At 34.4% G+C, this 17,145-nt stretch overlaps 1 protein-coding gene across 1 annotated transcript in view; it reads right to left on the bottom strand.

The window, feature by feature from the left end:
- Positions 1–17,145, bottom strand: part of LOC149805308 (uncharacterized) — a 471,406-nt gene that overhangs the window by 344,643 nt on the left and 109,618 nt on the right. Inside the window, exons 37-41 of the mRNA XM_089934018.1 lie at positions 16,580–16,622; positions 16,068–16,231; positions 11,711–11,881; positions 9,891–10,100; positions 5,682–5,724 (exon numbers count right to left, since the gene is read on the bottom strand). Of these exons, the coding sequence (XP_089790144.1) occupies positions 5,682–5,724; positions 9,891–10,100; positions 11,711–11,881; positions 16,068–16,231; positions 16,580–16,622 (631 nt within the window). The remainder of the gene's footprint in view (positions 1–5,681; positions 5,725–9,890; positions 10,101–11,710; positions 11,882–16,067; positions 16,232–16,579; positions 16,623–17,145) is intronic.

The raw sequence follows: 17,145 nt of genomic DNA, 5'->3' as shown, positions 1-17,145 counted from the left end.
TTGGGGCACAAGTCAGTAGGTAACAAGTGGTAAACCTTGTTTACCGCCTTATCAAAACACCAGAACTCCTCTACTTCCTCATCCACCTGAGATGAGGGAGTGGGACTGAGAGAAGGTGTCATTGCCACAGCTTCTGTCTCAAACTCATTGGAGTCAATGAGGATGGTGAGAAGCATTATCATCCTCATAGTCCAGGACTCTCTGAGTTGGAGAGTGGCTGGGTATAACTGTGTCCCTTGATGGAGGGGCATAGGAGTACTATGTGTAGCAGCCCCTGGTTGATCAGGAGGTGTGGAGGGGAGACGAGAATGTCTAGCCCTTAATAATTTAACACCTGTAGCCTTCCAAAAGGAAACCACTTGGTGAGGTGATGGTGAACATGTGCCGCAGCATCACTTCAATTGGTATGGCATGATCTTGTAGTCCATGGGAGCATAATGGCCAAGGTCCCTGAGGTAGAAGGCCACTCATCCCATAAGGGTTCATAGGAAAAACTGGGTAGGGGGGACACCACAATGGTCCCCATCCCAAGCCTCAATCCTGTGCATGGAATGTAAATCCTGCACAGGGTGGGATGGTGGACAGGGGAGAGGGGGAAGTTCAGTCCTGGCCCTGTCTCCATACCACAAGGTCGATGAGTGATAGATGGAGAAGATCTCATCTTCACTCATGGGTACGGTGTGTTGTCTCCCTAATGGAAGGGGCCAACATGCTGCCAGAGGCACAATATGTATTGCAGTGCTCAAACTTCCTGATGGGAGGGAGCAACCTGCTATCATGGACCTCAACCTCCCTTAAGGGAGGGTGCAGCCAACAGTTACAGTGCTCAACTGCCTTCATGGAAGGGTGCAACCCACTGCCATGGTGCTCAACTGCCTTAGAGGAAGGGTGCAACCACCTAACTGCAGTGTTCTACCTCCCCGATGGGAGGGGTCAACCTGTTATTGTGGTGTTTTAACTCCCTAATGGAAGGGTGCATCCCACAGTCGCAGTGCTCCACCTTCCCAACAGGAAAGGGCAACCCGCTACCTGATGCATGAGTGCTGCTAGGGACGCGAGAACTTTCCATCATCTCCCTACTGGGGGAAGTTGAACGGTTTCTTGAACGCTGAGACCCTCCTTCTGGAGGGGCTTCAACAGCTGCTTAAGATGTTTGTCCTAACATGTGAAATCTGGAAAAAAAGCCAGAAAAATTGGATGAAGAAGAGAGAATGCTTTTTCTTAGGAAGACCACAAATCACAAATGGTGTAATGGTTTTTCCGAATGCACCTGGAGCACTTTATGCAGTCTGTGTGTGTATCTTATGTTGCCTTTTTTTGTGGCAACACTGCCCCAAAGACTGTTTTGTCTCTGACAATTTTTTAAAATTATTTTTGTTAAAAATATTATTAGCGGTGTGGTCCTTTGTTGTTGTGAAACTCGACTTACCCCGTATATACTCGTGTATAAGCCCGTTCGCGTATAAGCCGACCCCCCCCCAAACTGAATTGGTAAAACTGTTATAAAGTGCATGACCCACGTATAAGCCGACCCATAATTTCTAGACTACCGGTACATCACAAGATGCACAAAGTGAGTTCTGAATATGTTTATTTAGGCAAATCACACTATTAAATAAAATGAAAGTAAGAAAGCTTATTTATATGTTTAAATAAAAACAATTCTAGTGTCAAGTCTTGATGGAAATTTCATTATTCCTCATTCTAAAATCATGAATTATAAAAGTTCTATCACTTTTAGAATCCTTCAAAATCTGGCTCTGTATCAGACTCGCCAATCAGTTCACAAAACTCGGCTTCTGTTACAGTCATGCTTTCATCATATATGTCGTCATTGTCATCATGGTCATCCGATAGTGTGTCTTTCTCCTTCTCGCTCTCCTCGTCATTGTTGGATTGAAATATAGCATCATCCTCTGTTCCATCCATGGCATTGCTGATACAGCACTTCCTGAATGATTTTGCAATCATTTCCGATGGAATCGAGTCCCACACTTCTTTTACCCACTTGGCGACCAAATCGATGTCCGGCCTCATTAAATTACCGTTTTTTGTCATTTTCACAGTCCCTGAACAAACCCATTCTGCCCACATCTTTCATAACTTGTCCTTAAAAGGTTTGTTAAGGCAGACATCAAGAGGTTGTAACACTGACGTTAAACTTCCTGGTATCACAGCCAGTGTTGTTTTCATTTTCTTTGGGGACTTTTTTACTTCATCGGTCTTGTGTGCACGAAACATATCCCATACAAGCATTGAAGGTTTCCGAAGAATTGCACCTGGTCTCTTGTTCCATACCTTCTCCAACAATTCAATTGATCCACTTTCGTCCATCCATCCCTTTTGCTGTGCACGAATGATGACACCAGCAGGAAATTTCATGCTTTTCGGCAGCGTCTTCCTTTTAAAAATATTGACAGGATTGCTGCTTTGATCCATCAGCTAAGCAGGCCAATACAACCGTGAAATGCATTTTTTCATGGCCGGTCATTTTTATCAGAATAGTTTTCTCACCAACAGCATTGACTGTTTTATTGCTTGGTAAGTGAAAGGTCAAAAGCGTCTCATCCATATTTCCAATTTGTGATAGTTCAAATGAGCACTCCTTTCTGCGTTTAATGATGAACTGCTGAAATAATTCAATTTTTTCTTCCAAGTCTTTTGGTAGCTTTTGTGCTGTCTTCATTCGCTGCCTGAGGCAGAAACCATTCTGGTTCATAAAACGAGAACACCAGCCGGCTGATTCAACAAATTTTGAATCTGCCAACTTATATTTATCATTTTTTGCCATCTGCATAGCACGTAGATGAATTGCAGTTCGTGTGACAATGTATCCATTTTGTCGATGTTCACTTACAAAATCACTGAGTTCTTTCTCCAATTCAGGGAAAGAGGCAATCCCAGTCCGACGAGCCTTCTTGGATTTTGGCATTTCTTCTAATGCTGCTTTGCTTTTCTGCCATCTCTGTACTTGCTTCTCGTTCACAAAAAATTCACGTGCTGCAGCACAGTTGTTATTTGCTTCTGCATATTCAATAATTTTAAGTTTGAATGCTGCATCATAAGCAGAACGCTTTCTTTTACTTCCAACACTATTCATTTTATCTGATTGAATTGAATATAAACTTCTAGAGAGATTAAACTGAAATAATTTCTTATAGTGGTAGTATACTATTTATATACCTTATCCTGTAATTATTTCCATGTGTGGTTGGTTATTAATTTGTATTTGATAATTATTTATCATTGTTGTTTATTTGTGTGTTTTTTTTAAAACTACTGGTAGTGTGATTCAATTGATCAAAATATGATTGGTTTCAGCATGGACATTATTCAAGTATAGTGAAAATTTATAACTTTGAGCAGAAACCATGTCCATTACCATATCTCATTAAACAAAACATTTGAGAGTCGGCATGTATTAGTAAAGTCATTGGCATTGTGCAACAAAACAAACCTATTATCCCCGAGGCATTTACCACAGATTAAGCAAATGGTAGCTACTGTACAACACTCTACCACTAACAAACCACTTTGCTTTACAAACAACTAAACAACAGTAGTATATAAACTGTGGCTGCCGATTACTTCTAAAACACCTGTCAAAGAAATCCCACAAATTATATTGTTTTACAATTATTCAAGCTGACTTGTATATTGCCCTGTTATTTACCCTTCCTAAGTGTGTGCGCAACAAACCTCTATGGAGCCTCTAGCTATTGTTCCTCTAAGACTATCGTATATGTATTTCTACTCTCGATCAAAATGTTTGTCGTATATACCTTCAGTATCCTAATTCTTTTATTTTTTTTACGTAGATTCTTTTCATATTTACACAGAAATAAGCTAGTGTGCATTTGTACGATACCGTAAAGTTTAATGATTACTGATTAGCTGAGGGTTAAATACTTGACTGGAGATTACTAATATGGCGGTTCTTTTGGAAAATACATGTACCACCATGGCTCAAATAACACGTATGGCTGCATTTTCTGGTGGATGGACATCTGTCAAATAGACGTCAAGTACGTTAAAACATGTTTTTCATTCATTATCCTACCACTTAAGTTAGAAAAAAAATATTTGTTTCACTTCACGACAGCACAAATCTTATGAGCCATGTGGCATCATTAGGCATGTCATCTCATCTTCGGCGATCAACAGAAACAATACTGGAAATCGAGGGAAAAAAGCATTAAAAATTTCAGACTTGGACCTTGGCCCACAGATAAGCCAACCCCGCTTTTTCCAGGCCTTATTTTTTTCCTAAATTTTTTGGCTTATATGCAAGTATATACAGTACAAATAAATAAAGGATGGAAATAATCATTTAAATATTTTTTTATTTATTGAAAGAAACAAGATATTCCAGTTCTGATTATTTGTTTATTGAGGTAACATGCAAATTCATGAACATCAACGTGATCATTGTATGAAGTTATAACTATTTTATCGACTTGAAAATACAAATGGAGGAAACTATGTCCTCAACATTTGATAGAGGCCTGTTATTGTTCCTAGATATAAGGATTTACCTGTATCATTGAGTTAATATTTTAAGTAAAAGTGTCTGCCCCAACAGGTAGAACATGAGGTAGCTTCTGAATTCCTGCAAAGAATGAAGTTCTAAGAAGGAAAACAAAAAGCTACAATACGGTTTTAGAAATGAACGGATGGTAGTAACACTGAGAATTATTAAACACTGTAGAGCTACACCGCTAGCAGCAATATATTAGTTGTCCACAGGCATAATTTCTTGGTCAGAACAACTTTGATGTCTAGACAGCATGGCATCCGTGAAAAGAATGACATATAGGTACATCTACCTTCTGCACATGACCATGCAAGAGAGTGGTGTGCTAAAGGTCAAAGGGTCATGCTGACTTTTTTTCCACTCTGGGAGGATGTATTCACATCGTTACATGGATGGTATATTTTCAGTATGAAAATAGATTAGATAAGCAATAGTGACAGGATAAGTAATTGCTGCTATTAAAATTGTATGCACCTGGGCCATTTTCTAGACATTGCTCAAATGAAATGACAAGAACGACAATATTATCAGAAAATAAAAACCAGAAAGTCTTTTCATTTAACTTCAACAAACACATTCTACCTAAACAAATGAAAAATACTGGCAGTGTGCACATATAAACAACCGATAACAAATACTAATAATATCATATTGGAGCAAAGGTCACAATAACAAAGTCCACAACTGTAAAACAATGCATGCAAATAATGATAACAAATAACAAAAATAATGACTCCAAGATATAGTAAATATATTAACACACAATATGATACTGACTTTCAAGATGAATGAGTCAAAATAATGAAGATATCCTTGGATGTCAACAGGCCAGTTGATATGATGTAGATTGTACCATGTGAAAGCATAAACTGATAAGCATTGGGTTGATAGGTATTCACATAGTGGCGATAAGGGGAGTAATAGTTAATTTTTTCTTTGTCCATATGTCATAAGATAAGAAAGACAAAATATAAGTGTATGTGGGAATGCTGGAATTGAGAGGCTAAGTGGAGTTTATCTCCTAACATTTATAAGACCAGGGGATATACTTTACAGATAAATGAACATTCAACTCAAAATGTTTACTACATTTGCTGTAATTAAAAATGACACAGTAGAATAAGATAAAAATAACAGGTAAACTTACTCCATACGAAAGATTCCATTCACGTAAAACTTCTGTGTTGTACCTGAGAAAAAAATATATATATATATATTCTACTCCACTTTTCCAACAAGAGGAACAGTGAGCAGTTTGCTCACATGCACATACCCCAGTATCTCTGGCATTCTACACCTACCTCCATGATGCCGATGAATCTATAGTAAAACAGAGAACTCTTTCAAAATGATGGGAGTAAAAAGACTGACCAATATGTATATCACAGCATCCACTAAAAACAGCAGGAATAGTTGCTTTTACAATATTCTGTCATGTATTGCATTAAGCTACAAGTCTGAAGGTGATAACTCTTATGACCAAAGTATAATCATGGACCACAAAGATCACCTTTGTGAAGCTTCTAGGAGTCTCCAGTAACAACTGTAAACAATAATTATCCTGCAGAAAATAAGGGTAGACTTGTGTGATCTTGACAATGAAATGTTGATCCCATTTCAAACTAAAGGTCTTTTTGTATTTTTAATTAAGCTAAAAGTTAGTGAAGCATGAAATATGGGTCACAATGAACTACTTTTAAATTTCTGATGAGGGCGTAGTGTATGATGCATGCATCCCCTCAACTAGTTTCATGAATTTAGGTGTAACAGTACATATACAAAATGCAAATAAAATAAAAAGTTAAATGCAAAAGCTTAACCACAAATCTAAAATTTATACACAAAGTTAACCCTTCAGCTCCTTCCCCAGGGGAACAGTGCTATGAAGCATAATCCAAACTGTTACCTAGGATGTGGAAGGAATGGTTCAGATTCAGTGAGGTTGTACATGGGTATATGCATTTGTCTTTGCAGAATCTATCTGCCACTAGGTGTATTACAGTAGCTCTCCAGTAGTTGAGGTCAGCTAAAAATCAAATATGTACATCCACAAATGGTGAACATAATATGATGCAAGTTTTAAAGTAATATACTGAAAACTGCAAGATACATTCACAAAATTCTGTCATACAATGCATTTAGCTGCAGGACAGAAAAGAACAACAAATCTAAAAATAAAGTTATGAAAGAATAGAAATTTTTCAATAAGCACATATGATGATGATAACCATAATATGTCCAAAGTTTTATTATGATCCACTGAAAACTGAGACTACCGTATTTCATGTTATTTTTTATACAGGAAAAAATAATTATTAATTTCAGTGCACGAAAATAATATGTAAAATAAATATTTATCATTTGGTGGTAATGACTGTGTACAAAAAATAAAGGGATTGTACTGGAACAAGTTCTACAGAACACACACTACTTGACAACCTAATGGTACAAACTTACAAAGTAAACATATATTTTCTGTCTCCTTCTGTTCTCAACTCAAGAATCTAATTACAATAAAAGTAAAAGTACTCCAAGATTTTTATTGTTATTAGTGAACGAGAGAGAGAGACGGAGGGAGAGGATTATGTCTCCATGTGCAAGATTGTCTGCATTTAGAGCATATGTAGCTGTTATGTTGTGTAATGTTGGCAAAATGATTAAGATGGTTTGAACATGTATTAATTATGGGTATTATTTGTTGGTAAATTGTATGCAATGATATGAGACCACATTGTCAAGAAATTAAGTGCAACTTGTGTTTTTCATTAACAAAAAACTCATTATCAAATTGCAATAAAAAATAAAGAACTTGAAATCACGATTTAGTTAATGCACACGAGCGTGCATGCTTATGTGTGTGTGTGTGTGAGATAGAGAGTGAGATGAAACAAAATTTTGTCAGTGTACAAGACCGTATTTATTCAGCGTAGTTCTTATCTGCAGCTTTTGCAAAGAGAAAAACAAGACTGTTACCTGACGATTGTGATAATCCTCATGTATTACAACCCTACTATATTCCATTATCAATAAACACCGCTAAATCAACAATTCATTTCTGTTTTAATTACGATGTACATTGTCACAACAACCACATGGCTATGCAGTGTTATCTACATGGTAATTAAACATACTCAGCCTTTGGGTTATTACAGCTGAAACCATACTGAATGCAAGAATCGAAAGAAGAGGTCAAATCAGTGAGGCTGCCAGTAGGGAAATGAGGCTGTCTTTAGGGAAATGAAAATCTGTCACTGCTATTGAAGCCATTGTCCATACAGCAGATGTTATAAGGAAAAGCAATCATACGCATTACTTGTTATTCACACTTGCCAATAAAGATAATAGTGGGGTGTATTGTAGAATAGATTTGTAATAAAATGTTCATTATATCCAAGTAAAAACAGAACAAGTACTTAAAAGATAGTACATATATGACTCGATTTAACAGAATCCATGACTTTCATATTTACGATAGAAAGAGACTAGGTTTTTATATTTTATGTTCATATGACTATAATGAAACAATAAGACTTATAAGTTGACCAATGGCCTGTGGTCTTCACTTTAGTGTGTACTGAGATGTCATTTTTGTTGGATAAGAAAGCATCAAAGGTCTTCCGAACTAATTTTAAAATGCACGTGATGTTTTGTTACAGTGATGGACTTAATAAGGAGAACTAATTAACGATAATATTTAAAGGTATGGTCTGTGAAGTCCTTTGTCCATTTGTTAATAAACACCAGTAGATATTGTAATTACAATAAGAGAGCTTATGCACATGGGTGTCCGCAGAATTTTTTGGCAGGGGGTGGGGTCAGTCAGTCACGGCCAGGAGAGTTAGTATAGTAAGCAGTCTGAAGCTAAAGCTAATGTTTACTAAGCGTTTTGAACTGAATCTTGTGACATATTTTCAGCTTCAATTGCATGATTAAACTTGTCAGTTGGTGGGGTCATGTGACCCCCTTGACTTACGCTGCGGGCACCCATGCTTAATGATCAATCATTGTATCTTCTCACCAACAATTATTAATTTTTATAAAAACAAAATGGCAATACGACATTTTCGATCTTTTTTGCAAACATAAACCACCTTAGTAAAAATTTTATGTCCTATAATTTCATATATTTTTTTCGAAAAATACAAAGTGATATGTACAAAAAAATTATGATGCATTTAAATAATTATTATTTTGATAACTGGATTGTGTACAAAAATTAAAGGGTATGAAAAAATACATGAAATACGGTATTTGCTTTCACAATATTTTGTCATACATTACATGGATATACTGCACTGCTCCAAGTCAAAAGAAGCATTAACACTGACCAAAATCAATGAAGCAGCATTTGGATGACCATTACATGTACTACGTTTTATTGCAACCCATTAAAGAACGGAAGAGACTAGTTGCAAATATTGTGCCATACACTGCATTCAGCTGAGAAAGGGCAATAACTGCAGGAACACAGTACTTTGCTTATGCACATCATCATCAGATGACCATAATATGCAACAGGTTTCACAGTCATCCATCAAAATTTCTGAGACTAGCTGTATTCACATGATTCTGTCACATGGCATTTAGTTCAACGTCAAAAAAAGAAGCCAATAACTCAAAGAAAAATTGCAGGATCACAGTGATTTCCTGAAAAGCTCACCTCACAGATGATGACCATCACATTTACTTTGTTTGGGGATGAAATAAAAAGTCTGAAAGTTTTCACATTCAGACACAAGTAAAAAGTTGCAGAAGCAAAGTAACTTGTTGATCTGCACATCTTCATTTGATCACCAAAATGTTTATCAAATTTCAGTGCAGTGAATCAAATCCTACAGACACATAGTTATACAATTATGTGATGGATATTAGTCTGACAAGCTGACACTTCTTCAAATGGCTGAGAAATTACAAAACTTACTGGATATTAATGGGCTATATTTCACATTTCATATTCATTGTAATCAATTCCTCAGTTTTATAACATAATCAGTTTTATAACATAATCAAGACCTTCAATACTGGATCAGGTACTAGTTATAAATTTTGAATCACTCATCAAAATGTAGGTCTCTATTATTGCATCAATAGTTTTTATTCAATAGCTTTTTTGCATCTTTGATGAATTATAAAATATATTACAAAAATATATTTTAAATGTGGATCACTTTTAATTCAATTTCACTTCACAATATATTACATGACATTTTCTTATCAAAGTCATGCAAAAACTTTTATATGAGTCTTTTCACTGTTAATACTAGGAATTTATAGAAGAAGAAAATTTTAAAGAATGGTATTCTATTTAATGCTATAAAACCATGAAATATTTATTTAAATAATATCTGAAACTTACCCCATTTAAAGTCAAGAAGGGAAATATTGAACTGCAGCTTTTCAATGCCAACTGTTAGTGTGAAGTCACAGGGGTTGATTTTAAGACGGCTGCTGACTGCTCTGTTAATCCATCTGGCATCAATACAACACTGTACAGCAGTGCACTGCACAGGTATGTAACAGGATGCTTCTTGTGGGAGACCTGGGAGTGTTGTGTTCACCACACAATCTTAATTTAAAAAAGATTAAGTGAAACATTTTACTTCACATGAACAGATTAATCTTTGCAAAAATGTAACTTTGGGATTTAGGGTAAATGGGCCAAGCAGGCGAAATTCATGGGTTCCATTAGCAAAAATGAAGTCTGTATTTCACTAATTTGTGTATGTGCAAACCTCATAGTTAATCTAAATAAACTTCTTCAAGCAATGGAATGCAAATTTTAGAAACATCTAAAACTTATTTCAAATAAAATACATATTTATATTATAGTTTCATATTACAAGACTGTATTACATGAATACATGAATGCTCATTTATTCACACAGAAATTTTATTTTTAGGGAAAATGGACTTTTGCTCAGTAATAGAGCATCAGGAGTTATAGGTTACTGCATTTGTATGGGAAAATATGAACAAGTTTTTTGGATAGAAATACTGCATGACCTTCGGAGTGCAGTATATCCATCCGACAAAACTAGTTCATATTTTCCCATACAAATATAGTAACCTTTTTATTATATGCTCATTTTCTTATTCTACCTAAGGCTTAATCATATAAATAAAACTACACTACAAGGAACAAAGTAACTGAATGTTTGCCATATTCCAAACTAAATACACAAGTGCAGATTCATCATTACACAACAACAACATTATTAATGCACACATAATTCCGCCCATTGAAATTTAAACTTAGCCATGCGCTAGACATAACTTTTGAAAGAAAATGGTGTTTTGGTTTACTTAAAATTGAAATCTGGAGTCATATTGTGAATGAATGTGTAATGCAACAACTTTTCCATTTGATCTGGAATGAATAGATTTTGTTATTTTTGTTGATTCTATGAAATTTCGTGATAATGGACTGGATTTTTCTGTGCCAATTCTACATGAAGTACATCAGATTTTAGCAGCGAGGAAGCAGTGTGTTGACACCTGCAAGCATGTTTCTGTTCTGTCATTGAATGTTTGAAATTATAATGTGGGAAAAATATGAAGTCTTTCAATTGCAATTAACAACAAGATGCTATGGAATGTAATCTTTATTTCATTCTGAGGGCAGTAGGGAGGATGTAATTGCACTTGGAATATAGTCAAAATTACAGTACAATTTTGAAATGTGTAATCAAGCTTTAGAACCCATGACATGGCACATATAATTTGGATTTGCAGAACTAAAAAGTACATTTTTAAGAAATTCTGGAGGCAAAACTGTAAGTATACTTATTGCCATTCTTATTACCAGCTAAAGAAAGACAGTTTATGCCTTGTCACTTGCATGTTATTTGTATTTTATGAAATCTGGTGTCTAACTCTAGCCTAAATCTGAAACATTGTATCAACAAAGTTAACATGGAATGTGGCAAAGCAGCTGGTATGTGGCAGTCCACAAAACATCTGCTTTAGTTCATTCAGACAAATTAATCAACCAAAATGTAAAGCATCTGCTACATGAGTGTACATGATTTGTTTGCAAAGTAGTTCCTAATACACTATTGGGCACATGTGAGTGCAATATGAAGTAAACGTGAGTGCAATATTGTAAAATACTTAACGATTCTGACAATATAAAGTTAACAGAGAAAAAAATGAGCATATAATAAAACATATTATTACCATTGGTCCATCCATAACTTGAATAATATGGATAATTAGTTCTGTTACATTGGTCATCAAGGAGATATGAGGTAATTCCCAATAGTTCAAACAGTTGACTTTGATCCAGGTTAGACAGTGGGGATGACACATTAATTTCTTCATTGATGAGAAAATTAGAGAAAGAAAATCCTGAAATGAGAAAATAATATGGAATGAACAAGAGTAGCTGAAGGTAGTTACTTTCTGTCTGTTTGTTATCAATTTTTACAGCAATAAATTAGGTATTGCTGAAAATAAAATAAATTATTACAGAGAATTGCATGACAAGTCCACATACAGGTAAGTATCAATTTAATATCATTTACAGATCAACATTCTTAAAATAAAGATATCCATTATTCCTAAATAGGTACAAGCCATCCACAATTTACATATTAATACAGTTTAATCAAATATGAACATTCTCCAGGTAGTAAAATAAAACTAATGTTTGCATTTGTGACAAAAAATAAATAGGATTGAGTTAGATTTTTAGCAAATTGGAATTTTATATCAGATGCTATATACTAAATCAAATTCTCATATAAAAGAAAAATTGTGGAGTTATATCTGAGTTAACTTTGTGAGGAAAGAAGAAGGGAGGACATAAGGTTATGTGGCTTTAAACTGCTCCTTAACAAAGGTATCCATACTGGAAGAGAAAGGTAAGAAGGGTATACTGGAATAGTTTCAGGTATTCAATTCTGTCTATAGTAAAAGTAATACAGGTCATTAATTTTAACTATTGTTCTAAACTAAATATTGAAATAGTTTAACCCACGTCTATTCAATCCTGAATGCCTTGCACTAAGACATGCCTACCCCAGTGAATGTTTGTGAAGGACACCACCACCAAAAATGAGAGACAGAGTATGAAAATGAGGAAAACAAGTATTTTAGCACAAATAAACGTAATAAATTCTTTAAAAACATCACTAAATACTGGTAATGCATGTTTAAAATATGTATTTATATATAAAACCAAGTACACACCTATTCACAATATATACAAGTACCGTATATACTCACATATAAGCTGAATAATTTAGGAAAAAATAAAGGCCTGGAAGAAGGGGTGTTGGCTTATCTGCGGACCAATGTCTAAACTTGACAATTTTTCATTTTTTTTGTTGACTAGTGTAATGGCTGTAAATCTTGGGACATGAAGCAATAATTTTGTCCGTGTTCTAAGACACGGGCATGTAGAAAAAGATTAACATTTGATGACCCGACAATTATTAAACTGTTACACAGTACTATGATTGATTTTGTTATTATTTTGCATGTGCATATTTTCTGATTTCTCCAACACAAAGTTAATTAAAGGTAAATACAGACTTCATAATTCGCAGACCAGTTGAGTTTACCAGGGAGACCATGCTGAACTAGAATGAACAGTACTTACACAGTGCAAAGTGTGCAATGCATCACTTAAATCCTTACTTATTCCCAAACATACTAAGATGCAGATTTTGCTTTATTCATTGTTTCGACCAAATTGCATTCTTCCAGATAACATTTCAGCTAGTCCTTAACAGCCATTTCATTTACATTGAATCACGCGCTCATGAGTTGTTAATTTTCAATGATATAAGCGATCCTACAAATTGAGGTAATATTGTTAAAAAGGTACGCAAGTTTAATTGTACAAGGCACATAACCATCATAATTTACATGTTCATGAATAAAGAGTGGTAATAATAAAGGCTAAAATTCTCATATAGTTCAACTAAGATCATCATCAATCAATTTTAGTTTTGTGTTTTAGCTGAACAAACATCATAACTTTTCACACAATGGAAAGCTTGATGTTTTGGCATCTCCTATGTTGATAGTCTGTGAATTTCTTTTGTTTTGTGACAGAACTTCAGGCCAGTTAATCATTAAAATCCTGAAACATGGCTTGTGATAACATGGAATTTTGACCAATAACTATACAAGTACATTGATGTGTAGTTGCCTTTTTTCCCTTAATATCAGCACGACTACCGTAGTTTTGTAAAATGGGGGCAAAGGCATACCAAAATAGCCAGCCTCATGGTACTGTACATGTGGCAACTATTTTCCCCTCTTTGTATATCCAACCAATTCCCTTATTGTCAACTCCTAAAGCATTTAGTAATGTTTATTATAAAATATGGATTCTGAATTAGTTTTTTGAAGACACATTTACTGCGTGGTATGTATTTTCATTCCTTCTTTTAATTTAATGTTGGTAATTATCATTGGTATATACGATATAAAAATGCCAGGTGTTCACTCGTTTAAGTTTCTTTCGTGGAAATGGCGCTATAGCATATGAAGTTACAGCATTGGTAGTGATCATTCTTGGGACTGAAATTAATTGTGGACGATTTTATTGTTGTGGTTTACTTTTTTGATCTGGTTTATTTTTTTATTTTTTTATTATTATAGAGGTAAAAAAAAATCATTAATTTATGTGAATAATGTTTAAACTTAACATTCTATTTAGTGAAGAAGAGAATTCTTTATAGTAAAGTAATTATTTCGTCACAACAATAATTCACAGGTGATACAATAGAACATGTGGGACTTTTCTTGTTTAGAAGAAATGAAAATCAAGGACATAATGTAATAATTGGGAGTTTTCAGCAAAAATCAGAAGATATTATGAGATCAGTAGGTAGGCATGGAGCGACCCCAAAAATCGGGAGTTTTTTTCCTCCCGGCATGAAAGTTGACAGGTATGATGTAAGGACGCTTACATCAAAGCAAACTACAACTCAGCTTTTACAGTGTTAGCATCGAACTGTATTGTTTTTGTTTGCTGTGTTGTCATACTGGGATTACATTTTAATGAGTTAGGTATTTACAATTTCAAAGCAAAGTAAAAACGTAATTACTGGTGTACTGATATTAAATGTCCAATGCAATAATGCATAAACAAACAATAATTGTGTCAAATGTGAGAGGTAGTTTTACAGCAACTTGCGAATGCTAAATTCTTGTCACCATTCAATCAAATTATACACAAATCTAAACTAGGCAGAAACAATAAGAAAACTGAAAATTAAATAAATTACTTTTCAAACAAGTTTATACCATTTCTTTTTTAATAATCATGCATGCCAACCTCAAGATAAGTGTACATGTAATTTTTTTAAATATAATTTTGCGTAAATAAATGCATTTAGAACTTACCTTGTGTATCTTGAGATGTCTCAGAGATTTAGGGTGGCTTATATGTGGGTCATGCACTTTTTAGTGTTTATACAAGTTCAGTTTTGGGGTCAGCTTATACACAAACCGGCTTATACGTGAGTATATATGGTATACAAAATTCAAGTCCATGACTACTCAGTTCTTCCTAAGGGACATGTAGTACGCACTTTTCAGGTCCTGCAGCTCAAGAAATGTCATGAACTTGTAATTCATTCTGTATCAGACTGAATATTTCTTCACCTGTTGTACTAGATCCAGCAGATGATGAAAAAACATCCAACAATTTCTTGGAGCGTTTAACTTCTTTATCAAAGTCAGAATGCCTTTTTCCTGAAACATGTCTGTGTATACTGAACATTCCTTCAGACTTTATGAAAATTCACAATACAGGAATTGCAGAAAGATTTTGCATCTTTCCCTGGCATCATGAATTCATATTTGTCATGGTATTCTTTACTAAAAGTTGTGAGTATTTTTTAATGTAGGTTTCGAATCACTTTCATCAATATCCAATTGTTCTTTTAGAAGCCATGATTTTTGTTGTTGTCCAGAATCAAAACAATGCCTCGAAAACAGAATTTAAAAGAAGAATCTATGAATGTAGAATTGAAGAGTAGAACCATCTCAGAACACAGACATGTTTGTAGTGGCTATTTAAACCATTGCACACGAAAAGAGGATGTCAGGTTTATCATAACAAGGTTGGTAGAATTTTTTTTTCTTTCATTGTGCATTGCTTTCATTGTGACATCACAGCACGTAACACTCAAACCAGTTTGTACTGGATCACACCTTTAGGTTGACCTTGTCTAAAAATGTCCACATAATTTACCATTGATTTTGATTTATGTACTTCTCAGGGCATGTATATAATGACTTTCCAAAGAAATATGGATGCAGGGGGATCCAAATAAAGCAAATAATGACCATTAAAATGTATGTGTAACCATATGCCAACAAATGACACCCAGTACTGAAAAAGTAAGCTCTGAATGAATACATTGCCTGTATAACTTTTACTATAGCCTGCTTACTGGTATTTTTCGGCCCTTTCTTAATCTCATGCCAAAAAAATGATCTATCTAAAACCATTTTTTCCCTGAGCTGGATTCAAATTCGTCTATGGGCTATAACATTATTCAACATCTTGTACCTGCAAGGACAAAGTCAGCATCCAGCTGACAAGGAACTTTTGGTAAGAGAGCATCTTCCAGGATTGTTACATGCAGCTGACAGTCTCCTTTTGGATCCAAGCAAATACTCAAGTCTAAATTCACCAGATACTTCTGTCCATACTGTAGTTCTTTAATATTAAATCTAAAGAATATAATATATTTTTTCAATCAGCAAAATTAGCACAATAACTCAATTATTTTGTTGATAGGTGGGTGAACCTAACAATAGCCATATTAAGTTGCCTGTACATAAGACACTAATATTTCACAACATAATTTAAGTTCTAAGCTGTAAGATTCTATTCAAGATACACCTATATTCAAACAAAAGAAAGCTGTAACATTATCAATAAACATATCTTCTATAGTCAAACATCAGAAAAATACCATGTCAGTTATCTTTACAAAAACTATTGGATCATTAATATAGGAAATTAACAGATTAATTGCAGAATTACTAACACCCAAGAAAGTAATTATATATACATACCTTAACTGGACAACTCCAAAGAGGAAAAACTGTTCTTGTTTTTCTGTTGAAAACAAAACTTTAAGTGCAATAAAAATGAAGCAATGAAAAAACAAGGCAGTTCTACAATAGATGGCACAATTCATTTAAAGTTTTGAGGAATCTTGTACTTAATAATAAAATACTGTCAGCAATGCAAACACTCACGCTTATTATCAATACTGAAAGAGCATTGTCAAACTGATGGGTGTTATTTTAATGATGTGACGTTTTTGTGTTTATGTAAACATATATAAAATATATTGCTTCCATCAACAGAATTTAGTTATAGCATACTTTACTCAGTATCAGTACAACAAAGAAATATAATCCTTTAGAGCTAACAATTTGCCTGGGTCATACATGTGAAAGCTCAGAAAAGTCAAGTCAGGTGATTTACAACATCTTATCAAGTTGTTTTCCTGCAAATAAGGACTATTTCCATCAACCCAATTTTCTGGATTTAAAAATTAAAATTAACAATGATTCATTAAATATGATTAGGTGACAAATAATCAAACAAGTGCATAATTCTAGAATATATAACA

This window comes from Sinohyriopsis cumingii, chromosome 2, assembly GCF_028554795.1.
Source record: "Sinohyriopsis cumingii isolate HCF-2022 chromosome 2, ASM2855479v2, whole genome shotgun sequence".
In the NCBI taxonomy this organism is placed as follows: domain Eukaryota; kingdom Metazoa; phylum Mollusca; class Bivalvia; order Unionida; family Unionidae; genus Sinohyriopsis; species Sinohyriopsis cumingii.
Note: the sequence above shows the minus strand (reverse complement) of the source record. Positions and strands in the feature narration are given on the sequence as shown.